This window comes from Gobio gobio (genome assembly GCF_949357685.1).
Source record: "Gobio gobio genome assembly, chromosome: 20".
In the NCBI taxonomy this organism is placed as follows: Eukaryota; Metazoa; Chordata; class Actinopteri; order Cypriniformes; family Gobionidae; genus Gobio; species Gobio gobio.
The window spans coordinates 17,149,386-17,176,666 of NC_137113.1; the positions used below are offsets into that span (position 1 = coordinate 17,149,386).

At 36.8% G+C, this 27,281-nt stretch overlaps 1 protein-coding gene across 5 annotated transcripts in view; it reads left to right on the plus strand.

Moving 5' to 3' along the window:
• The window catches only part of vti1a (vesicle transport through interaction with t-SNAREs 1A), a 157,282-nt gene that overhangs the window by 21,808 nt on the left and 108,193 nt on the right, over positions 1-27,281 (plus strand). For 3 of the 5 annotated variants that reach the window (XM_079846031.1, XM_079846028.1, XM_079846029.1), the window contains exons 4-5: positions 12,705-12,782; positions 24,142-24,226. In XM_079846031.1, coding sequence (XP_079702157.1) covers positions 12,705-12,782; positions 24,142-24,226 — 163 coding nt within the window. Of the gene's footprint in view, positions 1-12,704; positions 12,783-17,800; positions 17,822-24,141; positions 24,227-27,281 lie in introns of all 5 variants that reach the window. The other 2 variants (XM_079846027.1, XM_079846030.1) reach the window with 1 other exon arrangement.

The window sequence follows — 27,281 nt, forward strand, 5'->3', positions numbered from 1 at the left end:
CTAATGTGACCTTTTACACCACAGATTGAACAAAATTAAGCATTGCTTCGTAATTGGTTGACCTAAATTGGTATTATCTAATTCTGTACTTAAATTTAACAGCTGATTGTTTGATTGTAATCCATTACATACCTTTCTATCAAAGTTACCTGACTGACATTATCAAGATGAATTTGTTCTGACACGGTTTAACTCTTTCTTGTCATATTTTATTACCATTTTCTAAACTGTAGCGAATAAACTGTGATAATGTGAGAAAATGTTGGTGTCTGAATACATTTTTGGTTTGACTGTATATATTTTATACATCACATTGGTATTAAATTGTTTTAAGGCATTTCAGTACCTCTATAGCCTTGTTCTCTTTGCAATCCACTCCATTCGCTAATGCCACCATATGAAATCTCAGCAAGCTGCAAATTCACTTCATTATTTCTTTCAAACTCAGCACCTGCACCTAACTCAAGGTGCTCTTGATATCAATTACCAGATGGCTACGGTATCCACAACGATTCCAGAAAGGCTGACATAAATGAGGAGAGTTTTGAAAAGGATCTTTTGCCAGTGATCTGATGTTGTGCCGCTGTGCTGATAGCTCAGATCACAGTGGAGATCTCTCGTCTCCAAGGGGCCTCACGTTCCTCACCGTGGGCATTTAATTGGCCGATGATTAATCTTTAGCTTTTCCCTCTTGACTGTTGCCGTGTTTAATTATCATGCAATTAACACCCGCTGTGAAAGGGTTTACTGTACCGTTCATGGTTGCATTCCTTTCCCTTTCACCTCTTTTATTTTTTTTTCTAGATATATTTCTATGCAAACTAGTCATGGATACGCAAGATGTTGCTTTCCAATCTCAGTAGTTTGGAAACTAATAGATCAAATGTTTTAACTTTTTGTAGACACTTTAAGGAATGAAAATTCATTGGGCTCGATAGTAATAATAATGAAATGGAGAAGGTTACATTTAATATAAACTTCTGGTTTAGTCTCTGATAGATATGAATGAGATAGTAATTGTCCTGATTGAAAGACATTTTTCTCCTTGGTTCTTTGAGTTTATGTGCATTTGAAGAACAGATCCCCCTGAAGCCGCCGGTGATAGCAAACCCCAGAAACTTGTCCTAAAGCCGGGAGATTCAGCTGGCTCCTCAGAAGTGCCAAATGCTTTAGCGTGGATGGCTTATCCTCTCTGCCACGCAACGTGAGCACACACGCACACTTCTAAGAGGTGTCAGGGAGAGGGCCATCGTTTCTTTCTCTAAAAAAGCAGAGGCTTTGTTGTGCTTCCACGGGAAATCAAGGCCTTGTCTTGCCCTTCCCCTCCTCTGGCCTCCCTGGAGCTTCTCTCTCTTTACCCCCGCTCGCACTCACCCGTTCACCCCGCGGTTTGAAGTCTTCGCTCCATCCCACTCGCCAGACTAAGCCTCCTGTTCGGCGGCAGACGGGGACTGGCCGACCTCTTAACCCTGCCATTTTTCAAGAGAAAGTAGGCAGATATCAGAAGGACATCCCGAAGGTATGCTCGCTTCATGATGGCTTCATTTTGATAATGGGGTGCAGGGTCTTAAAGCCAAGAACCCCCGCGGAGGCCTAATATTAGGAAAAAGGCGAGAGTGCTAAAGATACGCTCACAAAACAATAAGTTAAAGCTTATTTGTGTTAGGCCAAAAGTCAGTCAGGGGTAGTAAAAGCCAAGCGTAAAAGTCAGTGCCTCTTAGCGATGCTTTTGATTGATCAAAAAAGTAATGGAGACGTAATTTAATAAAACCAAATGGGAAAAAAATGACATCTCTTCAAAAAAAAAATGTCTATGCCTTAATATTTATCCGCTCTGTTACTTAAATAAGGCCTTACAAGATCCACTTTGTTTATTTTATTTGTATCAAGCTATTTAATTTTGTTAATTTTTTTTTATTTCTTATCCACATTGATTCCCCCAGTTGTTTTCAATAAACTATTTATAGAAAATATTGAATAAAGGAATTGACATAACATTCTTGTTTATACAAAGCTAGATATATTTTAATATAGCAAATTGCTTATTGGTCTCATTGATCAATACAGAGATGATAAACTAACTAAACTGCAATTATCAGGCTCAATTCCAAAATCAGGCACATTTCCTTCTATGAACAACAGATGGCGACATTGTTCAAGGTATCAGGAAGAAATCATTGCTCATCACTGCTTTTAGGCAATTGCTAATCAAAGCCGTTTTTCTAGATATAGGTAGACCATCGGTTTCTTTTTGACTTGTTTCCTTTGAGGAATTCTGAGATTAAACACAGTGAATGTCCTGGGTGATGGTGGGTTCTTGTTTGCTCATTTAGAGGGCAAGTAGAGCTTTTAGGTAGACCGGCTGGGGTCTGGGTGAATGCTTTAGTACAGGTCTCTCCCACCTTTTCTACACTCAAAGACTCCAGCTCAAGTGTTCTGCTTTGCTCTCAGCACTATAGTGTTTTAATCTTTAGGAACCGTGTTCTTGTAATGATCTGACTTCTGAGACTAATAGTTTTTTTAGCAGCTGGGATCACATTTGCATTAAAAAAAATATGAATGTGCAGTTGTTTGAGATATTTTATTTAAAAAAATTGCTGATAAATAAACAAAATGCAAATGATGATTATTATTATTCCTATTTTTATTTTGCAAGGTTTTCATGTTTCAATATATAGTGAGTTTTCGTAACCTATTTTGAGTACATTTAATGGAGTTTTACAGTAATACATTTGTGCCTACATTTGTATATCATTATAACATTTTGTAAGGCTTTATTTTATACAATGCTATTTACAGGTGCATTTTCTAGATATAAAGAAAATTCTAAAATGATTTAGATTTTTGTTTGATTTGAACTTTCAAGCCATTTGTTGTTTAGCTTGTTAATTAACCCATGATTCAATATAAACGGTATAGGGCTACAGTCAAACCAAAATTTATTCAGACAACTTCAACATTTTCTCACATTATCACAGTTCGCTGTAGTTTAGAATATTGTAATAACATATGACAAGAACTCAGAGTTAAACTGTATCAGAACAAATTAATCTTGATAATGTCAGATAACTTTGATAGAAAGGTGTTATGGATTACAATCAACCAATCAACTGTTAAATTTAAGTACACAATTAGACAAATTTAGGTCAACCAATTACGAAGCAATGCTTGATTTTATTCAGTCTGTGTTGTAAAAGGTCACATTAGCAATTAAAGAAAAAAACACTTAAGCAAAACATGGTCAGGTCAAAGTGTCTGAATAATTTGGCCCCATATTTTGATCAAGTTTACTGGTAGTCCACTGGATGAAGAGTTTTTGAGTATAATATGTCAGTTTACTTTATTTTGCTATCCTCACTTACATAAATGAATTATAGTGTCCTGCACCAACTAGTAAAAAATGTGTCTGGTGTCTGAATACTTTTCACAAATTAAAAAACATTTTTTTTTTAAATAATGGACCCACTTTATATTAGGTGGCCTTAACTAACATTTAAGTAAAATTGTAATACAATGCACTTATTGTGTAAATTTGTTTTTACTTTGTACTTGCATTAAAAAAATATAATTACATATGTAATTAAGTTCTGTAGTTACATTTATAATTACACTGTTGACCCTTCCCTTACACCTAACCCTACCCTTAAACTTACCCATACCACCACACCTGTCCCTAACTTTACCCGTATCCACCTCAATATCAGCAAGTGTTTTGCAAAACAATATGAACACAATACGTACATTGTACTTATTTTTTTATTGGAAGTACAAAGTAGTTAAGGCCACCTAATATAAAGTGGGACCTAAATAATTTTTGGTCAATGTCCCAGTTAATATAGAACATCTTTCAGTGAAATTGAAGCTCTGCCCTCTTGTTTTTGTAATGTAATCTATTTAATAATATTACAAGTATTTTGCTGAGTTTTCTCAAGAGGTGGCTGACCATAATAGTATTCTGTAAGATTTAGGGATTAAATACTATGACCAATAACATAAAAACATGAAGATATGAGTTTAATCATGTTTATTGAAGGCATTGTTAAGTGTACAGTCTGATAACTTGTGAAATTGTACAGTGTGACCTAGTTTTCCAATGGTAAATTTGCCCTAGTCATTAAAAATGTCAGAACGTGGGCAGCTTTGTTATTATTATTATTTTTTTAATTGTCTCACAAGGGTAAATGGACGTCTTCGAATTATTTGTGACATTTAGCAAAAAGTCTTTTAGCGATTTGTCAGCTGACAATTTTAAATGACAAAATTACTGGTCAAGGTTCAGGTCACAGATTCTGCAAAACTTTGTTGGAGTTTGTTAAATCCCTTCAGGGGTTTGTCGGATAAGTAAACTGAAAACAGGTTTGTCAATCATCTTGATGAAATCCACTGACTTCAATCAAATGTTGCTGCACTTCCCCAAGTTAACTTTTAATCGTCAAGCTCCTCTCATCTGTAGACTTGTTGCAGCCTTTAGTGTGCTATATCAAGTTTTACACACACATGCTTTCCAAATAAGCCTTTTGCATCTCTCAGACTGAAGATCAAAACTGAAAACTTGTTTCTTAGAGTTCTTGTTATACCAACCAAGTCATCTATTACAGCAGCTTCCACAAAAGAGAAGCATGACAGACATACTTGACCCGGATGTTCGACACTTTTAATCGCCTTAAATTAGAGCCGAATATGTTGTCAGATTGTTTCATGGTACTAAGAAGGTAATGGAGATTAGAATAGTTATGTCATTTGAGTTTAGCAAGCCTCCTATGATGGCCAAGTCCAAACACAATCCCTGATTACAAACCTTTTGTGTTTATTATGGAAATCTCACGGATTGATGGGATTCTTTTTCTGAGATGGTACCGATTTAAGAAGGGACTAAATCAATCTTTTGATAGTGTCTTTTATTATGGAGTTGTTGTACGCGGGGCGTCTTGCGGATTGGTTGGTTCTCTGAGATGGGATTGTGTGGCTTTGCAGAGATCAGCGCTGTGGCGCGTGCTCTAATCGCAGTGATGGGACGGTGATGAGGTGAAGGACTGTGTCACTCGAAGGAGAAAATCAAGCCTCCATGGCTGGGAATGAAGAGCCCATGTACTTAAAAAGAAGTGGAGGTTTTCTCTCAAGCTAGAAAAGTAGATCCGGCCTGAGTGTATTTGAAAGCCTAATTTTACAGCATAATATTTGGACATAGATGATTTATAAATTAATATTCTTTTAATTATAGGAAAAAAAAGAATATTTTGGTCCATGACTGCATTCAGGATAACATAAAACTAGTATTGTATATAAAAGCAATATTTCTTTCTAAATAACAATTTTTAAAAAATACTTCAGTAAAATCAGCAATATTTTGTGGATAGAATTTAGCATTAAAAAGTATGAATATGTATGTAATGTGTTGATAATTTTGCTATGTTTTTAGTTGTGTATTGTTTATTTGAACTGAGTTAATGATTAATCTCCTATTTGTCTCCATAGTTAACGTGACACAGATCAGGTAGTTTTTCAATTCAAGACAAACAATTCTGTGTGTCTGTGTCTGTGTGTCTGTTTGAGAGTGGCTGGAAATTCAGACACAGCAGAGCTGTCTCCTCTCTCGGCCCGTTCCCATCGCTCCTGTAAAGTGAAAGTGACATGTGACACCCCCGGAAAATGATGAACTGACATGAGGGACGAAAAGGGGTGACACAAATTTTTTGATTTGCCAGGCCAGCTTAAGTATGAAAAATCATGAAGTATTTATGAAATGTATTATGAATCATTGGCTTGCCACCCCCCCCCCCCCCTTGTCTTTTAAAATGCACGCCCCAAAGAGAGAGAGAGAGAGAGAGAGAAAACTTTGACATCTCAGACTCCATAGACTTCAACTTGTCCTTCCCTTTAGTGGAGCGATATATTTACAGTGCATATGAAATCTGTAAAATATTGCTAGGTTTTTCTCTGTAAAGAGGATGAGAGAGTTCATTTGGTTTTTCAGGGAGCATTTTGGCTGGAATTATGGTGGTTGAAAATGATGGTGAAAGCCTAGGGTGGAAATTAGCTTTTTGTCATTGATTAAAATGAGGCAAATCTGAAATTTAATGTCTCATCATACATTTTTTAAAACATAGAGCTTAAAGAGAGAGTATAGCAAACCATTTTTTAAGTCTGTGTTTTTTCCTTGCATTAACATTAGATTACATTAGATTAAATCATTTTAATCCAAGCATATATTTTTAATATTCATATTTTAAATTAATTTCTTCCTATGGTGTATCCAAAATGGTCAATGTTTATGATAATGTCTTTATTCCAAGATATACTCGCCTTTATCCTACATAATGCAGGGGAAATTAGTTCTGCTGTAAGATTCTCATTTGTAGATTTAATTTAAAATTATTTTTTAAAATCCTATTTTATTATAATATTATTCAGTGTTATTTGAAGTTGATTCTATTTTAAAGCGTATTTATTTGAAATGCATTGAGCAATTATATCAGCTAGATATATTTGTACTCTATTATATAATTATAATATTATCACTTTGTTAAATTAGTTAATTATATTTAAATATATTTAGCAATTACCACACACACAATAAACATAATGTGTAAATGAGTTTAGAGATCATCTCCTTTCCGACAGAGATATATACAGAAAGGATTAGCAGAGGCCACGGGATAAATATCTTGTCTTGAACTTCCGTCTTGAGCTCTATTGTAATGAATGGTTGCAGTTGATTTCACAGGACTGCACTTCATTATGACTGTGGATGAGGCCTTTGTTTAAATCTCCATTTGAATTTGGTGCACATAGGGCAGTGACAAATATACATACATGTATGGAATTAATGATGTGGTTAAGCTGCTGTGTGTGTTTGGGTATTTTTATGCTAATGACTTGAGCATTCATCCCAGACAATAGTCGCGTCGCGAGGAGAAGAGGGAGAGACCGAGCGAGGCGTTATTCAACGTGTAGCCATTCAATCCCGTGTGTATTTGCACACAATAATAGCATATAAGCTCGGCTTTCTTTATGACTGGTTGCATCGGAGTGTTCTTAGAAGAAACACTCACAACAGACATCAGATGCTAAATATGGCATGAACTTAGGTCAGAATAAAAAAAAACAAAACACATCACTTTTTTTTTTCCAGAAGGAGAGAGTTAGACGGAGAGAGAAAGATGGACCGGGGGAGGTGAAGAAAGACAAGAAAAAAACAGAAGTTATTTTCTGTGCAGGGTTCAGTGAACCATATGTAGGTAGCCACAGGCTAATGGGCGATTGGTCCCTGGCTCGCCAGGTATCTTGTGCCTCAGAAATCCCTCCTCCATTTCCTCTAATCTCACCTTTTCTCTGGTGCTGACCCAGGGAGGCCTGTTTCATTCCCCACTGCACGCCAGAGGAGAGTGCTGTGATGGGAGCCGGCCCGGCCCTGCCAGCTCTGGCAGTCTCCCTCCCCACCGGCTCTTCTCTATTGATTTCTCCACTCTTGCCTAGCCGGGGTCTGCTCTACTAGTGCCCGCATCGGCCCTGCTCCCAACCCAGCATTAATGTGAGAAAATGCTCGGCTGCCAGAGAAACGGGCTTTGATTTTTCATTAGAACTGCTTCCATATTTTAATATTGGGTTTAATCGGCGCTTATGCCTTAAAGAAATAACCATTCACAGCGACTCCCCGGCCTTCAAGAAGTATATGCTGTTTCTTCAATCAAAGCAGCTTGAATTTGCTCTTTTGTTGAGAGTTCACTTGCAATCGTTTTTTCCCTCGCTCTCTGTATGTGGGCAGAGTCGTTAGGTTTATTGACTGCACTTGGTGTTTCGAACATGACATTGACAGAAATATCCACGGCTGTATTTAACTTATTTGATTATTATTTATATTATTTAGAAACTTTTTTCTGACCCATTTTTTGGCATCGTTTTTTTATTTATTTAAAATTATAAATGATTTTCCTCTGCTTCTCTTTTATTTTTATTTTAAACAACACAAATGAACAACACAAATGATTTTATAAAATGTTTTATAATTTTTTTGAGTGAGTCATTTTATGTCTTTTTTATTACAAATATTTAACATATTTAAATGTATAATAACAAATGATTGTAATAATTATAATTTATAATAATAATCATAATATATAAAATAAACATTACATAGATTAATTATCTAAATATTATCTAAATATTATTATGCATATTATATTATAATTTATTTTATTTTAAATTATATTATAATTTAATTTATTATAATGATATGTTATCAATTATAGTTATTATTTTCTTTTTTTCATTAAGGGCAACATTTCACTCTGTGTTAGTAAATCACAATAGCATATTCATGTGATTTTATAATTGTAAATATTTAGTTAAAAATGTTACATTTTATGATGATTAATTTTATATTTATAATTAAGTTATATTATAAATAATAAATTATTATTATAAATATTATTTAAAAGTAAGATTTCACTCTGCATTAGTAGATCACAATACCATGTGATTGTAATCTCCGTGGCCTCCATTTGTTCCTGAATTTTTTTTCATGGTTCGTTTTTTTTTTTTTTCATACACAATGCTCAGTGAATTAAAGGCACACACCAGTAACCAGTGTGCTAATGAGAGACACCATGCTGATATCAGTCCATGTGTTGTGCACAGCTCCTGCGTGTTTTTGTTTTTTTACCACAAGCGGCTAACGTAAATGTCACACCGACGCACGCAAAACCAAACGCATCTGTCCATCTATCACTCGTATGACAGATTTGATGTTACCAAAGACAAAAAAAAAAATCACAGAGGCATAAAGACCCTCCTGCGACCGTCATTACTTTGTGCCTTTATCTGATATCGTATCAAGTGCACACAAAAGAGTGCTCTCTTAATTGCACAACCTCCTGCAATTTATTTTCTAGATGTTAAAAGAGAAAAGCAACATTGTGTGTGTGTGTGTGTGTGTGGATGGATGTGTAGCTTCCTGTACATGTGTGAATAGTATTCTTTCTGCTTGCGGATGGTGTTAGACCCCTGCTAGGATGAGATGCATTATTTAAGACTGTTGTGATACTGGAGCCTGCTTGAAAAGGTCTTTGCTTTCTTCAACCACTAGCACTTTACTCTAGACCAGATGCACTCATAAAAACACATGACGCTTTGACCGCTCTTGCGGAACACAGCTTAACCACACAAAACACACATAATGCATGCACACAATGCCTTAATAACGGTCATATTAAATATTTCTATATATTTAATGCCATTCATTGTTAGTCATAGTCTTTTTCTTATCTGCTTTATAGATTAGATTTTTTTTTTCAGCAGTATGAGGCGAATATTTTTCTTCTTTCTTACCCCCCCCACACCCCCACCACACACACACACACTTGAATCGTCAATTCCCCTTAAACATTTTCAGCAGATTATTAGCTGCAGAAAGAAAAGGTTAAATGGCAATTTGAGGCAGCCACATTGTGTTTGACTAAAGTCCCATTAACTCGAAATCAGAACTGGCCAGACATTTTCCCACTGGTGAGAAATACTTAATGAAACACACTTTATAAATTAAATATCATTAATTACTCTTCACGGTTTGCCACCAGCCGTGTGGTTTCCGAGTGGAAAAGTGGAGGAAAAAGCTTTGGCAGTGTCACTTCAGGGCCTCTCATTAAACTCTGCCCCTGGGTATTTTTATGCCTTTTAATGCCTATCTAATGAACTGTTTACTTTTGCTGCAGTTCAGGTTCCATTATTATTTGCGTGCTTATGTTGCCGTTTGCTGTCAGTGTGCAGTGTGGTGAAAAAATAATGCAATAATAACGATGAACAAAAAGAGATAGCAGTTGATTTATAATAAGATATTTTGGGGTAATTATTTCTAAAAGATTTTTCATTATCTTACTTTTTCTTGCCCTTAGAACAAAAGGTTAGGAATTTTTATTATTTTTAATTAATCATAAGGTTACTGCAGAATCCATTTTTTTTGGATGGTGTAAAAAAGATGTTTTCTATTTATGTAATAATAAATGTAAGTTACATCTGCTGCAGTTTTGTTCATATTATTCTCATTTCACTGACAATATATGATAATTTTGTATAGCTGATATAAATATTTAGCATGCAGGATGCATATGCAATTGTTTTTTTTGCATTGTGCATCATGTCAACAGACTTTTAACACGCATTTTTGACAGGACACAAAACCCCTCGTCTCTGGTTTGATGAGACATGTCTGTTCTAAAAGGCAGTCAGACCACTTTGCATAAAGTTAAGACGGATCTTTGTACTTTTTCCCTATGCTTCCGGGAATAGAAGCAAATTCTTCACCCAAGATTAAAACAAGTGACAAGAGAAAGACCTTTCAAACAGATTTAAAAAAGATTTTGCCTTTTTTTCCTGTAGCAATAAGGTATCTTCATTCTTCCGATTACAAAGCCTTCTCTCTGGGTTTTTTATGTTTTAGTGCAGGTTTTATATTTGAGTGCTCCAGCTGAACCATGCAATATGTATGAACTTTAAAATCCATTGATTATTTCTTCTTTTTTATTTAAAAAAAAGCAAGAACTTAATTTTTTAAAACTTTCATATCATTCCAATCCATTTGAGGTCATTGTGGGTCACGATTAAATATGCAATACCCCAGTGATCTAAATAAATAGCTCCACTTTATTAATGCATGGCATATAGGAGATAAGTGAGTAGGAAAATAAATAATTCTAATAACCTATAACTCGGCTCAGATCCAATGCAAAGTACCAATCAAAGTATTTCCTAGGGTTAAGCAGTCAATATTGCCCAGCTGCTGTGCTATAGCAGCAGATGAAGGGAGAATAATCAGTGTGAGGCTTGTTTTACTGCAGGGGGAGTTGCAAAATGGTGTAAACGGGCTGGGAGAGGCGTCTCGCTTTGTTTCTATGACTAGTTTTCCCCTTCGAAGACTTAAGGCTGCATTTGCCATTCTTTTTGTGCGAGAAGCACTCAAAGGTTACATCGTGAAAGTGGTTGATGCTCTCAGCTACAACAAACAGCGATTTAGAAGAAGAAGAATGAAACAAAAATAGGGTTTGAAGACGATAGTGTGTGCATTCAAATGAAGGCATCTCCAAGGCTTCCGTTTTCAATTATGAACATGCCGACATTCCCCAAAGTTCCTCTGCTGTTCTTTAAGATGAAACTCGACTAAGATGGAACATGTGGGTGTGTTGTTTTTTGTTCCTCGTCAGAAGATGCGCTTTGTTTGTGGTGCTCGTTTGTGAAATAATGTGCAAACGATTGCTGATCGGTTTAAATCAGAAGTGACACATGAGATATGACGCGTATATATTTTGGAACTAAAACATCTGTCAGTTTCCCTTCCTTTGCTTCCTTTTTAGAAACCTAAATTTCTACATTTTAGCTTTATATTAACTGCTATTGTTTGTGATCAAAATATTACAAATGCTGCATTCAGTTTCAAAAAGTGGTGCAAATTCATTACACATTTTCAGAAATGGTAGACTCTAATAAAACTCACTAAACAAACTCCGCTTAGAAGCGAAAGATCGGTCAGCTTCACTTCCCTCGCTTGCTTTCTAGAAATCTACATTTTCTACACTTATGCTTTATATGATCTACTTTTGTATGTTATTACCAGTTTAGAAAATTTAGCATGGTGCAAATTCATTACTACACATTTTCAAAAGTTCAAATGTCCAGAAATCGTTGAGTCTGATAAAACTTGCTAAACTTTTTATTTTTCATATGTGTTCATGTCATATCCTCCAGGATTTGACCGCATCCTCTGCAAGAAATTGTGACACAGCATTGCATCACAAAATGCAGTTCTTGGATAGCAGTTATTTTGCTGTTTAGTTTCCCCGTGGCTCGCCTGCACCTTTCCCTTCTCTCATCCTCCCGAAGAGTGCCAGCCTGCAGGAAGAGCGAACAGAAGGAAGCAAAGGGCTCTTGGTAAACGCCATCTCAGTGTGTTTTTTTTCCCCCCTTCGCACCACCAGTGTGTGTTTAGTTTGGAGGGTATTTGAAGAGGTCGGGTGTGTTTGTAAACATGCCATACTCTGCTTCTGCGCTTGCTGAATCGGAGGTGGCATGCTCTGAAGTGTTGAGTGTGTGTGTGTGTGTTTTCTTTTTTGGACACGGCATTCTTTCTCCCAACTGCGTAGCGGAGGAGAGACGGGGGAACGAGCCCAAATCTGATGGCACGCCAATCGCGTCGACCTGGGTGATGAATTATTCTCTGTCTAGCTCCCTGGCTTGGTATTATCACAGGGTCTGCCAGAGAACAGGACTGACAGCAGTGACAGCCCCCAGAACACATTTCCCTCTGACAACTGATACTTTCCTAATACGCTCCCTGCCTCTGACTTGTACTACGGTCCGCTATTCTACACTTTTTATTTATTTAAGTGAAAGGGGGGCTTTTGCTATTGTATCCGAGGGCTCTGGTTCACTCAAGCCACAGTGTCTACACGAACTAGATTACACACACACGCTTCCTCTCTCTCCTCAACATGCACACACACTAGCTCCAGTATATCACCTGGTGTAAGTATTTTTGTTTCATTTGTTGATCCAACAGGGGGCTCTCGTGCTTTAGAAATGTCTGATTTTTTTTTTCATGTCAAATGAACTAAAGCTTGTTTTTTCTGTCTTTCTCCCCTTGCCCCTCTTCCTTTTCCTTCTCTGTCTCTTCACTTTCTCTCTTTTTCCTCTCTCTCAACCTGTTTCCATTGCAGAAAAGGTCACGTATTGCCTACAGTGATGAGGTGCGGAACGAGCTCCTGGGGGATGATGCGAGCTCCTCGGAGAGTCAGGTAGGGTGTTAATCAGGGGCTGTGCTTTCCCAGTGTGGGTGGCTGCTCGGGGTGAGGACGGGTCAGGGCCATGAGGGGCAGAGAGAGGCAGGCATTGGCACCCAGTCATGCAGAAGCAACACTGTTTAATGCAAAGCTGCCCAATGCTGAATGGGCTTTAGGCACTAACCAGCGTCTGGGCAGCACCAGATTGGGGTAAATTCCTACTTTCTCCCAGCTGTTCACCATCCGCCCAAGTCCTTATTCTTCTAAAAATGACCCCCCCCCCCCAAAAAAAATGCTGCTTCCTTAAAAGATCCTTAAACAGAGGGTGTGAAAAAATATGTAAATAAAAAAGGAATGATGGTTGGTATTATTTAACACAAGTATAAGAATATTAACAGGAATTTAGTTGTTAGAATGGATATATTTTTCTTCATATATTCATATATCTGCTATTTTATTTATGTATATACACACACACACACACACACACACACACACACACACACACACACACACACACACACACACACACACACACACACACACACACACACACACACACACACACACACACACACACACACACACATATATATATTAGTATAACAAAAAAAACACTCAGAAAACTATATAGAGGTACATATATAGACATGCATACAATACGTATTTTAGAGTGTGGATACATATACCTTAAAGTGTGTTTTTAACATTTACAATACAATTGTATCACCTACGCAGTTTTTTTAAAGCGGACCCCATGATAAGATACTTTGAATAATTACTGCATTTAATTATCTTGCTATATTTATCGAATGTGCCACGTCAACACAGACCCCAATCCACAAACGTACAGAGATTCATCATCCGTAACTGCTAAAGTTGTTGTTTTTGTCTGTCCCCACTTATTAGCATTTCACAGATGACCTTTGCACCACACATCTTTTCAAACATATGTAGCGTTAGCCGTGATGGGTAATTGATATGCATATTCTCACCAAATTAGTGGGACACAAAAAATGAGTGTGACACTTCATACGAAGATAATAGTAGAAGTGTCCCTCAAGCTGTCAAACCCACAGCTAGACATTGATGGTTTTATCAAATTCTTGCCAAAGGAAAGAAAATTATAAATCGCCTTTTATTTTTATTGACTCCCTTCTTGCTTTCATAAAATCAGTTTATGACAAATCATATTACTTGAGATGTTATTCAAACTGCATTCAATGACAGCTTTTATCAAAAATAATTATGAATTGTCATGGAAGGCACAATAGCTCATTTGATATGTATTTTTTTAGATGCAGGCTTTCATACTTTATTCACTTTAGTGGCGTTTGAACAATAGGACAACAGTTTAAAAGGATTATATTTCAGTTCCTGAAGTTGCTTATTCCTTTTTATATTAGCGATTCTCTAAACACTTAAAGATAATTTGCCTAATAACAAGACATTAAAGACAATAACAAGAGATATGGTTTATGTTAGATTGCAGCCATTGATCTAGTAAATGGATGAAGTGCTTTGGGATGTTATTATATTTATTACCTTAGACACAGTCAAGCTCCCTGCTCTTTTCACACAAAGACAAACAATAAGCACGAGGGCATGAGGATGAGCAATGTACTAACTATGCATATGTAAATATTTCAATTTATTTGTAATTGTTGTACACACACACATGTGTATATATTATTGTACTATATTATATTATAATATAATATATTAATTATATTTTATATTATATTATAAATTACACATTTATTTGTATTATTTTGTATCATTGCAAAAAACTTCCAATGGAGTAATATGTATAAATGTTTTATCCCATTTTCCATGAAATAGGAAAATATGATCTCATATTAATTTATGTTCTGTATCAGTTTTACACATGCATTTTAAATATGCATAAACATTTCCTTAACGGTAGAAGAAGAACCATTTTTTTTCCCCGATCAGACCTCAGGTGTTGAATTAACTTCATTTCCATTTTTAAAAAAAATACTGAATTAAACTCGGGATGCTAACACAAGACTTGCTGTGAGTGGAGTGGTCGGAACTTCAGGGTTTTTTATCGAGCGAGGCAGGACCGATAGAGCGGAGGGGAAGAGATGTAGGGACGGGGTGGGGGGGTGACTGGGGTGAGTCGGTCAATTTAATTCCTGACGATCTAAAAGAGGTCAGGCTCATTTCATATAGCCCTGGCTGAGCAGATCATTACCAGTCACAAATCTGTTCGTTACATGGCGAGGATTTATAGCTAAGTAAATAGGGAGCCGTCATAAGTTCTGAAAATAGCGTGTTGGCCCGGCGATAATAGCTAAAGGACGGTTTAATAGAGTTCGGCATTTATTCGTTATCTGTATGCGGACAGAGACCGAATTGGCGCTATCGCTCTTTTTTTTAATAATGTGGTGGTCTACCGTTGCACTTTTTTCTTCAACATCCCTCCCCCTACTCTTTCCACCCGAAACGCACACATTTTTACCACACACGTACTTGTGAGAGCGCACACACATTTTTTCGCACGCGAATACTCTGCGGAATAGTTTCGATTTCAGACACAGCAGAAGGCATGGCCACGAGAGATTGGGCAGGTTTGAGCCGGCGTGGACCAGATTTTACAGGCTACAAAGGAAGCAGATTACCACTTGTATCGAGTTCCGTATTGGAAAAAAAAAATCTTTGTTTGAAAATCCGCTGATTATCATAACAGAAAAATTGCAGCAGTGCAGTTTCGAATAACAACCACATGAGAAAAAAAACCGAAGGAATGAACTCATCACAACATAATTAAACAATTTCGGAAAATTTCTTTCTGCTTTTCTTCGACGAAAATATGCTTGCGAGATCAGGTAAAGCAACAAAAGACTGGTTGTCTGGTTTGGTTTAAAGAGGAAAAAACGTGGCAGAAAAGAACAACAGCAAGCTTAAAATCTTCCTGATTCTCTTGGTAAATCCTGGGCGAGGGCTCGCAATCGTCCAAGCAGCACAAATATGATAGAACAAGGTTTGTTTGGTGTTCATTGAGACGGTCTGCAGGGTTGAGTTTAGCTCGGGTGAGCTCACAGCGAACCTAAATAGCTACTTCTATAGTGTATTCACAAACTTTGGCCTTTTGAATAATGCAGGCGACGTAAGGAAGCTACCTAAAAAATCAGCAGCTCGGGAGCTGCAATTTGGCACTACTTATTTCTTGTTTCTGGTTGTATGTTCTTTGTGATTCTGAACTTCATTTTTTCCCCTACTAAATACAGAAGATTCATCATTTTCACTATTTTAAGTTAATCGCTTTCTTGGAATTTTCTCTTTCTTCTTTTGATTTTTACCATAGCATGCTCTTGGTGTTGTTAGGTTGTCTGTAATATAACTTTTATTATTTTGGCACACACCCCCACATTTTTTTATTGTATCTCCTTTTTATTTTCATATATATTTTTAAATATTTTCATATATAGTTTTATTTTCTTATACTTATTTTTAAACTAAGGTAATTTTAATTTAGTTTTCATTTATTTATAAAGCACTTTACACCTGCACATGCAGACCAAAGTGCTGTACAATCAACATACAAACAAAAAAAACAATACAAGTGAACAGTTTTTAGTTTCTAGTGTACAATTGATAGTTCGATTCTTATTCACACCATGTTTTTAAGTCGTCATCCTCCTGTTTTTTATTTATTTATTTAATTAATTAATTATTTTCTTTACTTATTTTGTTGCAAAAGGTGCTTTGTCACATCAGAAACATCTCATCCTAGATTTACTGACATGCTTCAAATTGAGCTGCAACCATAGCTTTGCTGCAACCTACACGCAGCGGCCACCTCCACAGTTTAACATCACGCTTATAGATTCAGCCTTTTGAGTCGGGTATTAAGTTTATAATTTATGATCCAAGTTCTGTCTCTTTTCTGATATGATAGCGAATGATTTAAAAATAGCGAAATTCAAAATGACCAGCGCGCACAAAAAGAGATGAGAGGCCTTTAATAATGGCCCAGAGCTTCCCCTTAGATCTGCTAACCTTTAATCTCTGGCAAGAAATGGAGATTAAAAAATCACCTGCAACGGCTGACAAATTAAGAAACTTGTCCTTCCCCTCCTCTTCTGAATATGTTGTGCGCTGCTGATAAGCAACTCACCTTTTGCAGAGAATGCTTGTGTTAAATAAAGAGGCTGTAATGAAGAGCTGCTTTAAATGCTTAATGTACTTAAGTTTCATTTATGTTAGCCTCTTTCAGAGACCGTTCAAGGACCGCTAAGTGCACGGCAAGACATGCATTCTCTCTTTTACTAGTTGTAATATGCGATTCCCTTTAATCAAAAATGAATAACCCATGAATGCGATTTCTTCTTTTGTTCAATGATAGGTTGTTGCCATAAATGAGATGCAACCGCTTGGCTTTATGTTTATGTATACATTCATCCCTCCTGGGCCTAATGCATAATACACTTGACATTGATAGCAAGTCAGAAGTGATGGGCACATCCTGTAATAATAAAAAGGGAGCATTGCTTGGTGTCACTTTCTGTTTCTCAGCCCACAAGTAGGAATCCTGCAGAGTTGTTGTTAAGGAACCCAAATCCTCAAAGCTTCCATCCTTACTGTACGCAATCTGTATTATCCTACTGTACCGACTGAAACACTAGTATTTTTTTCCCCCTCATGCCATATCAAGTGCTGTGATGTGACTGTTTCTTTCCCCCTCTTCCTTGATGATGATAGTTTAGACGTCGTGAGTTGAGAAATCCATTCCCAGTCTCTTTGTTTAATGTGACAGCACGAGAACTTGATCTTTGTTTGTTCAAAAAAGTCGGCATGAGTCTCGTGTTTAGCTTCTTTTAATGTGTTTGTCTGTGATTTCTAAATGCTAAACATGCAAACAGATAAATCGTCAAGGTTAATTCTGTACCCAGCCGCATGACTGATCTGCTTCCTGCCATGTCTCGGCTTTTTATCTATCTCTCTCACTCTCTTTCTCCCTCCCTCTCTTTTTCTCCCTCCCTCTCTTTTGTGCCTTCATGTGGCAGCTGATAAAGTTACGTGAAGAGGTAAGTGCTGCTCTTCCTTCCCGTTTTGGTCCTCTCTTTTTCCCGTGGATCCTCCAATCATTTTCCCCTCTTCATCAGAATAAAAAAAGGCCTAATCTGATTTTAAAGTCTCTTTTGATTGAGCTGAAAATGAGGCTCATTTTTTTTACATGCTGCTCTATGAGGAACTGAATCAAAGCTGTTTCACACCAAACCTTAAAAGATTTAATCAGCTTGTCAAAACATTCACCCAATATGAAAACGCAATGAGAATGCTGTTGCAATAAAAAGGGAGGGAAGACCTGGATAAGCTTTTATTCTCTTATTGATGGATCACAACTATTCGTTCAACACTACAGTCGATTAGTGAGGTTGACTAGTTTCAGATTTTTTTGTGAACTTTGATATTTTTAGTAGCAGTGTTTTCATAAGAATTCTGTGCTTTAGCTGTTAAGTAGTTTATACGTAGTTTATTTTATTTGACTGCTACTGATGCTGTTTTTGAGCACCTCATGTCATAAACACTGATTTATTTTAAATAGCAAGTTAAAAAATATTTTTTCTTTACACTGTTTTTTAACACAAAGGTGCATCTTATGTTGCCTATATTAAATTCTAAGTTTTTTTTCTTACGTTTTTAAAATAAAACACTAAAAATAAGTTATTTAAAAGAAATTAATACTTTTATTCAGCAAGGACGCATTAAATTGAACACAAGTGATTTATAATGCTACAAAAGATTTAATCAAAAATGAACAAAATCAAAGATGAACACAAAATAATCAGCACAAGAGACTTCAATGTTGATAATAATAAAAAATTATACTTGAGCACCAAATTAAGATGAATCATTTCTATCATGTGACACTAAAGAATATTCAGCAAATTGAAAATTCAGCATTTCCATCTTAGGAATAAATTACATTTTAAAATAGACAACAGCTATTTTAAATTGTGATTACAATATTACTGGTTCTACTGTATTTTTGATCAAATAAACAGTCTTGGTAAACATACTATAATTCGGTAACACTTTATATTACAGTGTCCTTATTACACGTTACATGTACTTACCATAGTAATAACAGTAAATTATGCATAATTACATGCAGTCCTACCCTAACCCTATAGTAAGTACATGTACTTAATTAATATTACTCAGTACTTAAATATATAATTACACTGTAACAATGACGCCTAAATAAAGACTTTAAAAACATTAAAATCTTACTGACCCCAAACTTTAGAAGGATATGCTATAAGCTAATTTCTCCTGTTTGTGCTTAGATCATCTTTGTAATATGTTTTATAGAGCATCATAAAACAGATTAGTCAACTAATCATTCATCAATGTATCAGTATTGAAACTTAGTCATTTGTTCACTTAATACAGCAGGTATACCAAACCTTATTTATCTGTTTAACTCCTCTTTTAAGTTCTAAACTTTGTGTCATTTACAACATGAACTATATTTCAGTCTTTTTTGCCTTCTGTTGGTATTTTATTAGCATACATGGCTCTAAATATAACCGAATTGTGAATTTGCAGCCAACTGCGGAGTTCTCTTTGTGCAATGTTAGGAAGCAGCCCAAAGACGTTTCCCCCACTCAGCGGATGAGAATACAATAGCCTGCCTTTTAGTTTGAGATAAGGGGACAATTTGTAATATATTTTTGTATTTGTAGCATTCATCCGACTTGGAAGTTAGCATGTATGTGGATTACGGCAAAAAGGATGTCGTCTCGATTGTACTTGTGTGTGTGCATTTGCTTGCTGGTATCTTCATCTCCTGTCTAGGGTTATGTGTGTGTGTGTGTGTGTGTGTGTGTGTGTGTGTGTGTTTTGTTGTTTGGACTTGGGATTCCCCTATTCATAGACACATGCAGACACACACAGACTGCAATATCTGAAGATCTCCATTCATAAAGGAAGCCTCCTCTCAGTGGAGGACTGGATAGCTCTGCATCATGATTCTGCCTGCCTTTGTGAAGATGTTGTTTAGTAAATGATTGCTTATCTTTTGAAGATAACACTATTTACAATGCAAATTTCTGATCCTTTCTATCTTGAAGAAATTGTAAAGATGCATTAAATATTTATGGATGGGAAAAACCTTATCTTCTCTTCTGTCATCTTACAAAAATAAAATGACACTTGCATCATTTTACTAATTCATTACTACTGTAAGCATGCGTCATCCTGTTATGTACTGTAAAAAATAACAACACAAATTCAAGTATAATGATCTAAAGTAGCTGATAATTTTCTTTACGCTTCCCCCATCTCGAAGCGACACCAGAAACATTCAAGTAAACAATACAGAGCAGGCAGTGTCATGCTAGAAAATCCTCTTAGCTCACATAAGAGAAGAAATTCAGCAGTGTCTTTGGTTTGGAGGATCTTTGTAGACTCCTGCGTCTGTGTTTGTATGAACATCAGTATATTGTTTAGATTTCTTCTTTGCTGAATAATCCCATTTGTAGAGCCACACCACCATCCTGCATTTATAATTTACAGCCCTTCACAGTTCTCCATTCTTTGCTACCTTGACTTGTGTGTTTCTCTCTTTTTTTATTGTTTTTCCCACATGGCCAAACAAAATGGGAGTATAGCATTTTTTCAGCCTTGGGTCAGAAGATAACTTTAGTGGGTTCAACCGCCCTTGTTTTTCCCCTCAAAAATGTGTAGCTTTTAAATCACATTTTTTCGTTCACTCATTTTGCTGAATTTGAATCAAAGCCTGTGCAGCTTATACACACTTAGCCTGCTTTTTAAAACTGTATTTTTCCTCAGCTGGAAAACATGTTTAAATATTTAGCACCCTTATTCACAGCTGTTTGACACTTGTAATTCCTTTTCTTACAAGTCCCAAACAAACGGCGGAGAAGATCACATAGTCAGTCTGAATCATAGCTGTCATCATTATTCACTTTGACTCAACCCCCCCCCCATTCCCCATTTGAAATAATAAGGAATCATCAAAACTTTTGAAAATTGCGATTGTAAGCGCTCGTGTTTGATATTGAAAAAAGGGGAGAGAAGGGAAGACAATTCTTTTGAGTCGCATTCACATTGTTCCTGGGTTCCACGTTAATAACTTACAACTGAAGTATGGTTCTTCACAAAAGGTAAAAAAATGGCGAACAAAGAAAAAAGCAAAAAAAAATGCAAAAAATCCCTCGTTTATAATATCTAAGAACGTCTTTGTTGAAAAAGTAGGTGTCAGATAAAAAGGCATACATGCTTTGGCACAAATGAGAAGGGGCGCACGCAGAGGCGGTCGCAGGCGCACCAATATTTATCATGCCCTCTTTAAAAGAAGCTTCTGTTGAACTCCATAAGACCAAAAAAGAGAGACAATTTTGACAGTCATGCCACTCTAATAGTGAATAAATGAAGAAGAAAAAAGGGGTTTTCTTTTATTCAGGTCAGTTTGGTCTATGAGAGTATATGCATCCAGGGCTTTATTTATTTTTTAAATATCTGAACTGATATGCTGATATCTAACATGCTTTGTTACTCATAAAGATCTTCTTGCGGATGCATTTGGATCCACACGTCGGACCTTTATAGAAAACAAATTGGCAGTGGCGAGGTAATTCGTTTTGATAGGTGATTCTTTCACATTTTCAGGAAGTCGTTGTTGTCACTGCACCTATGTGGCCACCTTCGTTGTTACTTCGGTGTGCGTCACCCTTATTCCCCCGCACCCCACACACTCGCACAATAGACATCAACAGCCCCCCCACCCCTCGGAAAAATAGACCGACTGAGGGAGAGAGAATGAGCGAGGGAGAGAAATTCAAGAAAAAGCTTTGAAGTGGCTTTCCTGCGCGCGAGTCTGCTGGCCGTCTCCCCGAGACGTGTCACCTTTGCCGAGAGGGAATAGGAAATCACGTTTCGAATGGTAATGATAACATACTAATCACTTGAGCTCTTTGAAGACGGGGGAGCAAGCTACTCTGTCAGTATCCCTGGCTGCCTTGTGCTTCCAGGCACATAGGCACATCCATGGTCTAGGTGTATTAGTTTAAGCGGTGCATGTCAATACGTCCCCTCCATCTCAGCTGATCCAGAGGGGCTCATTAGGCAGAGATGGCTCCCTTTTCCCCATACGCACTCCCACCCCCGTTCTCTACACTCTCTCTCTCTCTCTCTCTCTCTCTCCCTCTCTCCCTCTCCCTCTCCCTCTCCCTCTCCCTCTCTCTATCTCCCTTAAACTATTAAAAAGTATTTCAGCTATTTTAAATGACATCTGTCAACTGAGAGGAGGAGAAAAAAAAAGTTCAGACAGTTTTTTTTTTCTCCCTCTCCCTTCTCTGTGATTGTCGAACTTTGAAAAGTGGAATGTCGTCTATTTTTCATTTTTATTTCCTTGGAGTGATTAGCCACTACATATTTTGACAGCTTAACTAGAACTGGAAACTCGTTTCTCTCTTTTTTTTCCCTTTGCCTTTATTCTTTCTGTGCATGTATATAGGAATAAAGGTTAACATCCTTTTTGAAATATAGTTACTTCTCTCTGTTATGTATTTAAAAATGGAAATGCAGTGGTCTAATGCAGTGTTCACAGTCATAAATTATAAGGCTTATCAGAAAATGGGGGGTGGATGATTCTTAGCCATGTTTTCAGTGTCTACAGTGGGGTTCAAAAGTTTGAGACTTCAAAGTTTTAACAAAGTTGATTGTGCCAAATTTTAAACACAGTATTGGTATGATGTGAAATGAATTTAGAAATATTGCAGATTCTTAACGTTCCTAAGTCAGTAATGAAATGAGTGTATATTTGTGACATTGAACTTCTTTGTACTGATGGTTGATGTTCTTCTATTGAAGCACAAGATGCTCTTTGGATCCTTCTCAAATTATGCTGGATCACATGATCATCAGGTTGTAAGAAAAAGGAACAGCATGAAAATGAATTGGTAATGAAAACCAAAGTGAACTTTTGGACCCCACTGTAGGTTATTTTTAGCACTTGTATATTTATATATGAATGAGATTTCTTTCTACATAAAATATCATTTCTAGTGCTGTATTGTGTGTGTGTGTGTGTGTGTGTGTGTGTGTGTGTGTGTGTGTGTGTGTGTGTGTGTGTGTGTGTGTGTGTGTGTGTGTGTGTGTGTGTGTGTGTGTGTGTGTGTGTGTGTGTGTGTGTGTGTGTGTGTGTGTGTGTGTGTGTGTGTGTGTGTGTGTGTGTGTGTGTGTGTGTGTGCGTGCGCATATACAGTTCAAAAGTTTGGGGTCAGTAAGATTTTTATGTTTTTTGACATGATTTTATTTTTTTATGACTTTTATTCAGCAGGGATGCATTAAATTGATCAAAAATGACAGTAAAGGCATTTATAATGTTAAAAAAGATTTCTATTTCAAATAAATGCTGTTCTTTTTAAATGTATGTTCATCAAAGAATACTGTAAAAAATGTATCGCACTTTCCACAAAAAATATTAAGCAGCACAACTGTTTTCAACTGTCAGCATATTCTAATGATTTCTGAAGGATCATGTGACACTGAAGACTGGAGTAATAACGTTGCTATTTTAAAGTACACTTAAAACATAATTTTGTATTTAATATTTTGTATATTATAATAGAAAACTGTTATTTTAAATTGGAATATTATTTCACACTATTGCTATTTTACTGTATTTTAATATGTTATTTTATGTTATCAAAAGAAGAGTCTTCATTTGAAGGACATATATTAATGCTGTTGACGATGTGCAATATTAATTGCGTCTGTCTCTTGGCCATGTTGTCTATTCTCATCTTACATTTATTGACTTCTGACTTAACATCTGCAACTCAACACAGGGCGTACCAACCTTTCCTTGAAAAAGTTTACATGCCTCATTGGTTTGCATTATTTACAGTGACCTCTACAACATCCAAAGTGCACTGTAGAGAAACCATCATGACATCATGAACTTATCAGACTAACAGATACTGTGTAATCTGAAGCAGCATTTGAAAATATATTGCAGCTCAATTAGCCATCCCTCCCATGCTAAACTTTGCCCTGGTTCTAAATGTGAGCTAATGAGATCTGGCAACACCTTCAGAACAAAGCCACTGCAAAAAGGAAGTCTCAATTAAAAAGAAAGGAAAGGTGTTAGATTGGAGCTCCGTCCTTTTTTGCTTTAGAATTTGCACGAAGATCAGTCCAATTTGTTATGAAAACTCAACTCGTAATTAGACGTTCTTGAATCAATGTATAAGTTAAATTAAAACTAAGTGGTCTATACCCTTTTGTCTTAGTGTGCCGATTATTATTATGAAAAATGTCCCAGTCTTCTCAATCACTCTCATTGTTTTCTTTCTGTCTGGTTTGTTTTCAGAGAGCACATCTGTTGGACAACACAGAGAGGCTGGAAAGGTCATCTCGGAGGCTGGAAGCTGGCTACCAGATAGCAGTAGAAACCGGTAGGCATTCTGGGTAGGGGGGTGAGCGACAGCAAATTGTCTCGCTCGTATGCACGCTAAAAAGAGAGAGAGTTTAAAAAAAACCGCCTTGACGACTGGTGACATTTTCAGGAGCACATCAAAGAGAAGCAAGGGAGAGAAAGGTGTAGAGCAGCAGCCGCAGTGCTGTTAGGCTCACACAAAACACACGCCTTATTTCCATTCACCTACCTGTGTGTGTGTGTGTGTGTGTGTGAAAGAGAGAGAGATAGAGAGTTTTTAATATGGGTACCAAATGATGGCGTGTCGACTAGAATAAACAACAGCCTGCCTCCACCGTCCTGCAATTCTTCGAGCTAAATAAAGACAGAGATCTTTTAATAAACTGATTTCTAAATAAAGCACCCTCAACGTTACCCGATTCACACCTGTCTGAAGATTAGTTTTCATCTTTAAATACAAGAAAATGAACTAATTTAGATCTGAAATAGATTAAATCAGCAGGCATCTTTTTTTTTTTTTTTTAAGCCTGACTGTCAACGTGTTGTTGAAGCAGAGTGTATTCCTCAGAGACGTATCAAAGCTCGTTCTTCAAGAAGCTGCTGGCTTTCTTTGGCTTCTGCCTTAGTTTTGAAAAGTTTGTTAATTTACACTATAATGGTAGGGTGGCTTGTGCGCCACATCGACACAGTTAATAATTCAAATCAAGAAAGGGTTGCACAGACCATTGCCGTTTGATGTCTCGCAAGAACAACTCACAAATTCATAAATGCAATCTGCATCCTCTGCTGAAAAATTTAGTTTCATTTATTTTGGATCCTCTCAAGCCCGTGCTTGGTATTTTCTTTCCTTCCCTGCATAATTTTATATATATATGTTTTTTTTTCTTCCAATTCATCGAATGAAGGCCTTTTATTTTTCTGCTATTCAGACATATTTTTTTACTTATGTCTGCCCAATTGAATTGCCTGCTTTTCTAGTAGGTACCAAAGCAATAGCCCATACAGTTCAACGGTGGGATCCGACCCCCTGTGAGAGGAGTTTTTCTCCCATAAAGGACGGCTTCTGCCTCTGAGACCCGTCACAATGCCACATTGCTCAGTGTGGGAGCCGCAAGCGCAGAACAATGTCTGTTTACTCAGCCCTTCTCTAACCGCGTTAAAGCGCAACTCGGCCTGTGCGTCTCACTCCTGTGATCCTAATCCCTGACCCCCGTACCCAACCGACCACCCCAACACTTGCGTACACACACACACCTGCATCTCAAAAGCGTAGCGGCAGGTAGTCCTAAACTGAAGTGGCCCAAGATGGACAAACCTTATACTTTTGGGATTTGGGCACAGCAACTGTGCGGGAAATGCACAGAGTCGAGGTAAACACGGACCCGCTTTGGTGGCTGTTGAGGAGCTACAGGGAATGATGCGCTTTGTTTGGGTTGCGGCGGTGACCCTCGCTCCCCGTGTCACACTGAGGCAGATCAGCCAGTTTATAAACTGTGTGTTAAAATTCACTCGAGCGGCAAACCACACCTGCTACAGCGCTGGCTATCGAGCGCCTTCGGGGTTCTGCTATCCTGTAACAAAACAAAGCAAAATGTCTAAATATTATATAAAATAAATTTAATTATTATCTAATTACTAATAATAAGAGGTATTTTGTATAGGTTCTATTTTATTAAATAATAATACAATTATAAATGTTTTTGCTTTTACTATAAAACTATAAATGTACTTATATTTTCATATTATGTTATTTTGCTATATTATTATTATTAATAAGTAAAAAATAATATAAATATAATATTTTGAAGTATTTCGCACACACACACACCACAATATATTTGAACATATATGTGTGTATGTATATATATATGTGTGTATATGTGTACATGCATGTTTAAAGTCATAAAATATCATAATTAAAAAAATAATATCAGTATGTTTGCAAATGGTATATAAATTGCAAATTACTATATTATTTACTCCGCAGTTAAGATCAAATTTACTTTAATAATTGTTTCACTACTACTGTAATCTAGATCACTGCTTTGTACCAATAATGCGCAATATTGCTTGAGATTTAATTGTTTAATTCATTTAATTTGTAATTTCTGTTCTTTTGTACTAGAAGAATATATTTAGGATTGAAACATTTCAAACTTGCTATTCGTATTTATTTTTCATCAATGATGATTTGTCAAATTTTTCTTAGACTGAATTCTCAGATTTTTTTTTTCTTGCAAAAAATCGTCTGGGATTTTAGTAAAATACTGCATGTCCTCCAAATCGTGTATTTTTTAAATGTAATTTGAATCAGATTTTTTGACCGTGTCAGTGAGGAGACTGTGTGTTTGTGTGAATTTTAAGGGTGATTTAGTGTGTGATGTGTTCAGTCCAGCAACAGCAGCATGTCAGGAGCACTCCAGGCCCTCTGAGAGATATTGAGAGTGCTCTCTGGACATGCAGAGCTTTTTACCAAACTGTTTGTCTCATAAATAAAGTATGGGTCTTCATTAGGAGAGGGCACCCACTTTAAAGCTGCCTGAACCAGAGGCACGCCGGCCTGAAGAGAGCCCTGAGTACAGTAGGAGGGTGCAAAGCAGCCAATTTAAAGGCATTTAAATCAGAGATGTTCCAGAGCCCACAAGCATTAAATAAACCCTAATCAAAGAAGTGCCCGGCTGTTTATAAAAGCCAAGGAAGTGGGTAAAAGAGTTTTTGTATGGTGGAAAATAAAATACCCAGGGGTGTAATTCTGTCGTTTGCAGTTACATTTAGGATTGTTGAAGGATTTTGGAATATTTAGTCACATTTTTTCCCCTAAGAAAACAAATTAATCGCAGAAAGTTTATGGAATGACCTCAAAATCTATTAATTAATCAAAATTAATTTTAACAGTGTCCGATATAAACAAACAAGCCGAGAGAAACAGTGTCCATAAGGAGCAGAGCGATGGCCCTTGAATACGCAGCAGCCGCTACGGCGGTGGCGGATCGATGGGGCAAAATGAAACCAGCTCATTAGGGATTGATTTCAGCAGTGTTTAGATAAGCAGAGTGGGTCGGGGCCTGGCCCCT